This window comes from Arachis hypogaea, chromosome 10 (genome assembly GCF_003086295.3).
Source record: "Arachis hypogaea cultivar Tifrunner chromosome 10, arahy.Tifrunner.gnm2.J5K5, whole genome shotgun sequence".
Taxonomy (NCBI): Eukaryota; Viridiplantae; Streptophyta; class Magnoliopsida; order Fabales; family Fabaceae; genus Arachis; species Arachis hypogaea.
Window position 1 is genome coordinate 14,196,267 of NC_092045.1, and position 10,399 is coordinate 14,206,665.

The 10,399-nt window shown below is 30.2% G+C and overlaps 1 protein-coding gene across 1 annotated transcript; it reads left to right on the forward strand.

The window, feature by feature from the left end:
• Nucleotides 1-5,864: 5,864 nt before the first annotated feature.
• On the forward strand, nucleotides 5,865-9,690 carry LOC112715212 (inositol-3-phosphate synthase 1). Its single transcript, XM_025766975.3, has 10 exons — nucleotides 5,865-6,332; nucleotides 6,421-6,489; nucleotides 6,582-6,717; nucleotides 7,518-7,765; nucleotides 7,911-8,137; nucleotides 8,241-8,356; nucleotides 8,526-8,702; nucleotides 8,795-8,983; nucleotides 9,089-9,151; nucleotides 9,286-9,690. Exons 1-10 carry the CDS (start codon nucleotides 6,145-6,147, stop codon nucleotides 9,403-9,405), a joined length of 1,533 nt encoding a protein of 510 aa, XP_025622760.1. The 5' UTR covers nucleotides 5,865-6,144; the 3' UTR covers nucleotides 9,406-9,690.
• Nucleotides 9,691-10,399: the final 709 nt, after the last annotated feature.

The following is a 10,399-nucleotide window of genomic DNA, read 5'->3' on the forward strand; positions in this document are numbered from 1 at the left end:
TTATAGGCCATTAAAAATTCTATTTTATTAGTAAATTTTTTTCTATGTAAGCATATAAAGAATTGTTCATAATTTAATTTTTTTTCTAAAATATGGCTTCCATATTTAAGGATTAAAATGTCATTTATTAGTTTTAGAGTCTCTTTTATCAAAATTGAATATTTTGTAATCAAAACTGTACTTTATTCAATTTTTAAATTATTTATATGCATGGCTCTAGCTATACTCCGGAGTAAGATTCTAAAATTAAAATTAGTTATTAAACCGTTTAAATTATTAATTTAAAAATTTAGAGATTCAATCGTGATTTAACTATAATATTATATTGTAATAAAATTTAATATTTATGTTATAAAATATAAGATAATAAAAAATAAATATTTTAACTTAAATTTAACAATAAAAATACTTTTAGTTTGCAAAATACACTATAATAGATCATAAATAAAGAGTTAAAGACATAATTAAATTAAAAGATAATATAATTCACAAAATAAGACTAAGTACAGAGAACAATAAAATAACATTTTGGTGGGTTCCTTTTAATAATATTAATGAATTATAAATTCCCATCAAAACCATAAGATTGACCGGAAAACATTTAACAGTTTGCAATAAAATTAACCTAAAAAAAGAAAATCCCAAAACAGAAAGAAACCTAAAAAGAAAGTATATACATGTGTTTTTTCTCTTTTATAGATAAATTACCAAATTTGTTCTAGTTTTTGAAGACATTAACAAAAATATCTCCACTTTTAATAACGATAAATATATCTTTAAAATATTATAAAATGTGATCAAAATAATTAATAAAAAATATTATTTTTATAATTGATAAATAACTTTTATATTAGACAAATTATTTATATATTTAATCTAAAATTTTATAGAAATAATTGGATAACTATTTAGAAAGTGTAAACAAAAAATCATATCCAAATTTAATATCTAGAATATTTTAACTTTTTAAAAATATTATAGCCTATTGACAAAAATCGGAAAAAAATTATATTTAGTATAAAATTACTATGTTTTAAGCATAAAAGTATCTCATTTTTAATTATGTTTATAAAAAATTACATCTATAATTTTTAAAGTATTTATTAAAAATATATATTTAATGTTAGATATTTTTATTATATTTTAAAATATATTAAAAATATTTTTGTCATCAGATAATATTTTGTCAGCTTCTATAAAAATTAAGGATAAATTTAGTAATTTCTCTTTATTTTATTAATAAGTAACCATGAAAAAGAAAAGCAGTGTGAAAAAATGTGAATTTAATGAGTTAAATTTTAAAATAATTTCTGAGATTAGCTTTGTGCACTAAAATCATTTTTGAGATTTTAATTGCACCAATTATATTTCTGAGATTGATAAAAGTGTACACATTAGTCCCTGACCTATTTTTCATTAACAACGTAATGACATGGCTTAATGACGTGGGCTGTTAGTGACACGTATCACTCCATGATTTGGCCACGTATAATGGTACGATGATGTGTTGATCATTGACACGTGACATGCTGATGTGGATGGTTGTGCCGCATGTCACAATGTTATTTGGTCATGTGTCTGTTTGTGCTGCGCGTCACAATAGTATTCGTCTCCGTGTCTTCTTATGTCATTATTGTAGATGCACTAAATTAGTCTCTCACTTTGCATTAAGTGACTCATTTTAATCCCTGAAATTGAATGTTGTACACCAAACTAGTTCATTCAAAGATATTGGAAATTTTGAATTTATAGAAAAAAAGAGAAAAAATTAGTGAAGGGAATAGTTGGTACACGACATGAATTTCAAGGACTAAAACGAGTCACTTAATGTAAAGTGAGTGACTAATTTGGTGCATCTACAATAATGACATAGCAGATGATACGTGGGCGAATATTATTGAGACACTTGACACAGACCAACACATAACCCAAATAGCATTATAAAAAGTGGCACAACTGTCTATGTCAACATGCCACGTGTTACTGGTCAACACATCATTATATCATTATATTTGCCCAAACCATGGAGTGAAATAGTCTATATCATCAAGCTATGTCATCACGCTATTAACATAAAATAAGCCAGGAATTAACATAATACATTTTTGTCAATTTTAGAAACGTAGTCAGTACAATTAGAATTTTAAAAATAATTTGGATGCATGATACCAATTCCAAGAACTCTTTTGGAATTTAACTCGAATTTAATAGACCTTAATTCCATACAGTGTTGGGCTATTGGCTAACTCACGAAACTCCTTCTTCAGCCATTAACCAATTCCTTAGACCGTCTTCAACAATAGAAAAACCAATGTTTTAAACACTGAACCCAATCAGTTGATTCAAACGGGTTAATTGAAAATTCACCTTCTAGAAGTCTAGTCCAATTCATACATAAAATAGATTTGCAAAAAGTCAAGTAAAAAAATTGATCAAATTTATAGTATACTAACCAACTGGTTAAACTAGCACAAATTTTTTCGATTTAGATCTTATAAAAAAATTATACCAAAATATGACAAATTTAGAACTTTAAAACTGCAATCTCATAATTACAAATAAAATTAATACGACAAATCTTTTTTTTATAGTTAGGTTCTTTGCTGATAGATCTTCTTTTGGCACATCTGCTTCTGCCTTTAGGAACGAACCTAAGTAAAACTTAAAGGAGGCACTTACCCCACTAGATTATGAAAAAACTTTATAATTATATTTTTTTTTTGACTTAAAATTAATAATTATATTTATACATACATATATATATATATATATATATATATATATATATATATATATATATATATATATATATATATGTCACCATTGATATGTTAATTTTGCTCCCATAATAAATTTCAAAAGATCTTTTTGAAGTTTATGTTTTTAAAAAAATTGTATTTTATTAAACTTAGGCAATAATATTTATCTTATTAAATTTTATTTAGTATAAAACTAAAAAATAACTAATAAATTAACATAATAATTAAATATTAATATATTAATAGGTATTAACGTGGCTATTTATTTATTTTTTTATTTATTAAATGTGTATCAAAATAATAAAAACAGAATTAGTTATTATGACAAATTACTTATAATTTAATTAAGAGATTTTGAGTCAAATCCTGAAATTAATTAGCCAAAAAAATGTTTTATTTTTATATATTATATATAAAGAGATGGTAGTTTAGGAAAAAAACTTGTACAAATAACTTTTTCTAATTTTCATATTCCATTATATATAATATAAATATGGACATTTGATAAAAATTATATTGTTGTATTTTTATTCTTACTACTAAAATTTTTTGGGTTTATTACTGTCCGTTTCTATCCAGATATAATTCACTATCACTACGCTAGTTCATTGTCTTCTGGTGGTTCACAATAACCACTATGGCGGTAGATCAAGGCGTAACGATAATGAAAGTAAAGTAACAAGATCGTCCTGTGTTGTTGGCAATGGTGCAACATTTGACAATGAAAGTAGAGTATAGGAGGCGACGACGAAGGAGATATAACATTAGAACTTGGCTTGTAGAGAAAAATAGATGACAGTCGAAGAGATTATAATTTAAAATCTTTTTTAGGTTAAAGAGTATTATAAGAATTTAGAAATAGCTATTAATAATTGGCATTAAAATATATTAGGAATATAAAATCTTAAATTAATTGATATTAAATTAGTAGAATTTCAAAAATAATAATTAATTGGTAATTGTGTTAATTGTTAATTAATTAAAATTAAAATATTAATTTTAGATATTTAAAACTTTTATTAATACCTTAAATAATTTTATTATTTATTTAAACTAGTTCAACTATATTTGAATTTTGGTCTTTGAACCAATTCTTTGGTTGGTTTACTAATCGCTCAGGATTTTAGAATAACCAACAACGAAGCAAGCAAGTATATTGTATACATATTTTTTTTTTTTCATCTTTAATATCGGTACCACCTCAAATTTCACGAATTAATAGCATTTTTTAATAGACTATCTCTCAACTCTAACCTCATCCTTATCACTACACATCTGATATAGAGTATCGATTCTTCTCCTTCGAATTTCGGCTGTGATGGATTTGGTTAACTGTTTGGATTTTAGTTTCGCCAACGATTTTTCTTTTGACCAGCGGGTTTGGTTCAATTTTTATAACAAGAATAAACTATTAAAATAAATATCGAAAATCTATACCGCTGACAAAATAATTCTTAAAAATGTAAACTCCAATTACATCTTTAAATAATTTAAAAATATGACAAAAATAACTAATAACTATTATATTTTTTATAAATAACAAAAAAATTTTTATATTTAATAAATGACTTATTCATTTGATCCGATTTTCACAACAATATTTGAATAAATATTTTATAAATGCACAAAAATGTCGAAATAAAATTTGATCTCAATTTTTTTAGTTTTTAAGATAATTTGATCATTCATAATAAAAATAGCATTACAATTTAATTTTTAATTTTAAAACATATTTATTTAATATCTAACTTTTTATTATTATATTTTTAAATATTTTGAGACGAAAAAGTATATGAGAACAACGCTTTTTTAAATAAAGTAAACAATAGGTTAGAAAAGAAAAGTTAATTTTAATTTTAAAAATTAAATTTTGAATTAATTAGATATGATTCTTGTTTTGAATTTGACTTTTAATAACCACAAACCCTTCTTTCTACACCTGCACTGTGTCCCACCCTTGCTCCCCACAACCCCCTGCCGTATCTCGCGAACCACCGCATGCGTTTCGGCTTCTTCGTACATCCGCAAGCGCCACACGCATCTGTGCTTCGTAGTGCCTCCCAAACCGCTGCACGCAACCTAGCTTCGTCGCGCCTCCATCCCGCCCGTCGCTACAAGCAGCCCTGCCTCATCACATCTCCATCGTGTTGCTGCAAAGCAACCCAGCTTTGTCCTCCAGTGCGCATGCAAGAGTTTATTTTTCATACAAAAGAAATGTTTATTTTTCATGCAAATAGGATGTTTGTTCTTGTTGTGAATGAAATGTTTGTGGTGAAAAGGGAGTTTGGACTAGAAGGGGATGTAATTAATTCAAAGTAAAATTAAGTAAAAATGGTAGGTTTATGGTGAAAATGAAATTGAATGGTTAATGAACCTGAAATACAACCCATTACACATAGTAGGATTGTTTTAAGAACTTAGGTTGCGTTTGTTTATAAGACAAGATACTGAGACACAAAATTGTATTTGACAGATGAGATATGCACAGAGATATTGTGTCTTGAGACACTAAATTAATATATTTTGTGTCTATTCTAACAGGAAAGATACAGAGATACTAATAAGGGACACAACTTATTTTTTATTTTTTTATTATTCTTGTTGATTTTTTATAATTATATTTTTTATTATTATATTTTTATTCTCAAATTTTTTTAATGAAAAAAAAGAATAAAATAAATTTCTATGATTTATTTTATTTTATTACCAATAGAATACAAAAATACTAAATTTTGTACTATTTTTTATGTTTTATCCTATTCTAAAAAATAAACGCAGCGGTTCCATTTTGGATATAATTTTAGTGGTACACTATTAAAACTAGGTGAATTATATAGTAAAAAAATTAAATTTATACATTTTTTTATGAAATAAAAAAATTAAGACTCATATTTTAAATAATAATAAAATAATAAAAAATAATTATACAAAAAATTTATATTTTCTGTACAATTTTAATATGTATAATAGAGTGTCCTTTAAAACTATAGTCACGAGTGAGTAACCGAGTCAATAATGTATTTAGGCGGGGTCCCCTGCAAGCCACTCAAATCGTGCCATGTGGAGAGCCTAGAAACCCCACCTTCCTCTCTATATATAATATAGAGCTTCCTCCCCTCTTTCCACCACAACACATGCAGCAGCACCTACACTGAAAAAAAAAAAATAAAAAACTTCGAAACCGTTTTCACGAATCTTGGGGAGAAGAGAGGAAGCACAGCACAGCCTCCAAAAAAAGAAAAAAAAAAAGAAACTAAAGAAAAGAAAAAGAAAGAAAAAAAAAACTCTCTCTCTCTCTGATCTCCTCTTTTAGTTTTCCCTGAAAGCACACACCCAAAAAAGAAAAAGAAAAAAAAAGTAGTTGTTGTTTGTGTTGTTTGTGAAAATGTTTATCGAGAAGTTTAAGGTTGAGAGTCCTAATGTGAAGTACAGTGAGGATGAGATTGAGTCCGTGTACAACTACGAAACCACGGAGCTTGTTCATGAGAACAGGAATGGTTCTTATCAATGGATTGTTAAACCCAAAACCGTCAAATACGAATTCAAGACCAACACCCATGTCCCTAAATTGGGGTACACATAATCAAGATCCAAATTCCAAAACATTTTTTTTTCACATTTTTGTTTCATTTCTGATTTCATTTTGGTTTTTAATGCTCAGTGTAATGCTTGTTGGGTGGGGTGGAAACAATGGCAGCACACTCACTGGTGGCGTTATTGCAAACCGAGAGTTAGTTCATTTCCCAGCAGTTTTTTGTTTTATTTTTTTTTTTTATGATTATTGAGAAATAATGGTGTGGAAATTGTGTGTATTGTGTTCAGGGGAATTTCATGGGCAACGAAGGACAAGATCCAACAAGCGAATTACTTTGGGTCTCTGACTCAAGCCTCTGCTATCAGAGTGGGGTCTTACCAAGGAGAGGAAATTTATGCCCCATTCAAGAGCCTCCTCCCTATGGTATTTTTATTTTATTTTATTTTATTTATTTATTTTCCTTCTTGTAGTCACCTGTGCTTTCAGGAAATTTAATTAGTGTGTCCATTTTTCTTTGGTAGTTCCTTTCTGTTTTACTTAATTCAGCGTGTTTTGAAATTTGAATTATAAAAATATTTTTAGTTTTACAAATATTTTAGTCATTGTGGGGAGCGCTAGCAAGAGTGAATGTTGCTACCATTCAGCTTATTCTTGTGAAGAAAAAATGCTAATGTTGCTAATTTTCACTCTATAGTAATGAAGGTTAATTTCCTTACATATATAGGTTAAGAGTTTAATTTTGATGCATGCACTGACAGTCTTAAAAAACTTACACATTCATCCAATTAAATTCGTGCATTTAGACGACTTTTTAAATAGCGGTTTTGAAAATTAGTTATTTTTGCTGCGGTTACCATGCTTACATGCATGAAAATTAAATTCACATGGTAATGGTAGTGATTTTTGGTTAATATGTTATAGAATTGGTCATTTTGAGAAACTCTATATCTGATAGACCTAGAGCAATGGTTAAGGCATAAAACCAGTCATTGATGCTTGTTTCAAGTGAAACTTGTGCATTGGGCTGCCCTAGTGGATTTTTCTTTTTTATTTTTATTTTTGTTTCGTGATTATGGAATTCAATGCATAATTGTAACTTAAACTTGTTTGTGTAATTCAATTAAGTAAAAAAATGTTGTATATGCTGTCGTGCATAAATTAATAGCCCTCTTGTCATTAATTTTGGAGTTCTTGATCATTTTGGTATCAAAATATGCGTGCAGGTTAACCCCGACAACATTGTGTTTGGTGGATGGGATATCAGCAAGATGAACCTGGCAGATGCCATGGCAAGGGCCAAGGTATTCGACATCGATTTGCAGAAGCAGTTGAGGCCTTACATGGAATCCATGGTTCCACTCCCTGGAATCTATGACCAAGATTTCATTGCTGCTAACCAAGAAGCGCGCGCTGACAACGTCATCAAGGGCACTAAGAAGGAACAGATTCAGCAGATCATCAAGGACATTAAGTGAGCCACACTAATATCTATCTATTTTATTGCATTATTATTATTCAATTTTTCAATGTACCATTCTATTAAATTCAAGAATTATTTCGAGACATTGGTAGTATGACCCTATCTGGATGTAAACTTACATTTGACATGAACTCAGGGAATTTAAGGAACAGAACAAAGTCGATAGGGTGGTTGTCCTGTGGACCGCCAACACCGAGAGGTATAGCAATGTTGTTGTTGGTCTTAACGACACCATGGAGAACCTCATGGCTTCTGTGGACAAAAATGAGTCAGAGATCTCTCCTTCCACCTTGTTTGCAATTGCTTGTGTTATGGAGAATGTTCCTTTCATCAATGGAAGCCCTCAGAACACTTTTGTCCCAGGTTTATTGTTTTCTGCCCTTTATGTTTTTTCCTCTTCTATTGCTGTTGATCATTACATGCAACTTTCGGGTTCTAACTTATGCTTGTGTTGTTGTTAATCTAGGGCTAATTGATCTTGCCATCAGTAGGAACAGTTTGATTGGTGGAGATGATTTCAAGAGTGGCCAAACCAAAATGAAATCTGTATTGGTTGATTTCCTTGTTGGTGCTGGTATCAAGGTACATTTTTTTAGAATAATGTTTCATATCATGTCTGTTAATTTGATGTTGAAAACCATCCTATGCTCTTTGATTTTATGCTTTAACCTGTGCATTATGTTAATTTGATTCGGAAAAAATGAAAATAAGTAAATTGATTTCTGAAGGGTCCATTTTTAATATTTGACAGCCAACATCAATAGTGAGTTACAACCATCTTGGAAACAATGATGGTATGAATCTCTCAGCCCCACAAACCTTTCGATCAAAGGAAATCTCCAAGAGCAACGTCGTTGACGATATGGTCAACAGCAATGCCATCCTCTATGAGCCTGGCGAGCATCCGGACCACGTTGTCGTGATTAAGGTAATGTTTTTGTTCCACCCTAAATTTCTCTGTTTCTTATTCTTATCAAGTCTTGGTTTTGCTTATTTTCTCCCTGTCTTTGTGTTTTGCAGTATGTTCCTTATGTTGGGGACAGCAAGAGGGCCATGGATGAGTACACATCGGAGATATTCATGGGCGGAAAGAACACAATCGTGTTGCACAACACCTGCGAGGATTCCCTCTTGGCTGCTCCTATTATCTTGGACTTGGTCCTTCTAGCTGAGCTTAGCACTCGAATTCAGTTCAAATCCGAAGCCGAGGTAATCATTTTGCTTCTTGTTTGTACAAATCTTTGTATTATTGTTGTTATTGTTATCAGCCTTCTGATGTAAACCGTTGGCGATATGGTGATATGGTTTCTGCAGGGCAAGTTCCACTCATTCCACCCGGTCGCAACCATCCTGAGTTATTTGACCAAGGCCCCTTTGGTTAGTCCATATCTCTAGAGTCTATCTGATTCAATGTTGTGTTTGTGTACATATTATGCAAAGTTCAGTTTCAAGAAACGTGCACTAAACCTAGTTTCGGTGAGTGACTCTTATGATATGATGGTTTCTCGCAGGTTCCACCGGGCACGCCAGTGGTGAATGCATTGTCAAAGCAGCGAGCAATGTTGGAAAACATAATGAGAGCTTGTGTTGGTTTGGCACCGGAGAACAACATGATTCTAGAGTACAAGTGAATCGAGTTCGAATCTGTGGGCAAGAAGCAGTAGTTTGAAAGAATAATCTTGGTTGAATGTTTTGGAGCCGTTATTATCCCCTGGCTGCTCCCTTTTTTCTTTTTTTCTGTTGCTTAGGACGTTTGCAAGTGTAATATTTTGTCTTTGGTTCTGTGTTGCTTTACCATAGGGAAGGGCAGTTATTTTGTTTTCCTTGGTGCATAAATATGTTAGGTTTGTGTGCTTTGTGGAATCAAATGAAAAGCATAAACAAAAAAAAAAAGAAGTTATGTTCTTGGTCTTAAATTGGTTTATGAACCACAGTTTAGACTACAATGCATTATAAGTATCAACTTTATCAATTTTTCACAAAGCTAAGCTAAAGTACTTATTCTCCATCAATTGCTCAAATGATTGGCTCTCATGGCCTAAATAATAAGAAATGGGATAAATGGTTTCACTTTTAGCATACTTATCATACCTGGAGAGGCAATTGAAGCGAACAAAATATTGGGTCAATGGTTTAATCAGTGGATCACTGGTTAAATTAAGCATCTTGGTTTTATGGTTGTCAAGTTGCTGCACATTCTTCTGTAAAACTTGATGATCACATTATAGTGTTAATATTTTGCAGTAACATACATTGTTTTATTTTAGGTTAAGCATCCAAAATTAAGAAAAAAAAAATCTTAACGTCTTCGTCTTCAATTCGTTTTACAAAATCTATTTTCTCCTATGTCTTTGGTATGGTGCTGTCAAAATCGGTGATGATTTTGTTGAAAGGCATGAGAGTGATGAGTAATGTGTTTGGAAATGAAGTTGACAATTATGGTGGGTTGAATTTGAAGTTACAGTAAAAAAGTTAATTCAATATACTTTTGGTAATTTTGCCAACTTAAGAACCTAATAAATTGCAGCCAGGATTTCCTTAGAAATAGTAACCTGAAAAATGTTATGTCAAACTCTACCTATCAACATGCTGCTGGTAAAGTGAAACTGACCAGCAGTAATTTTC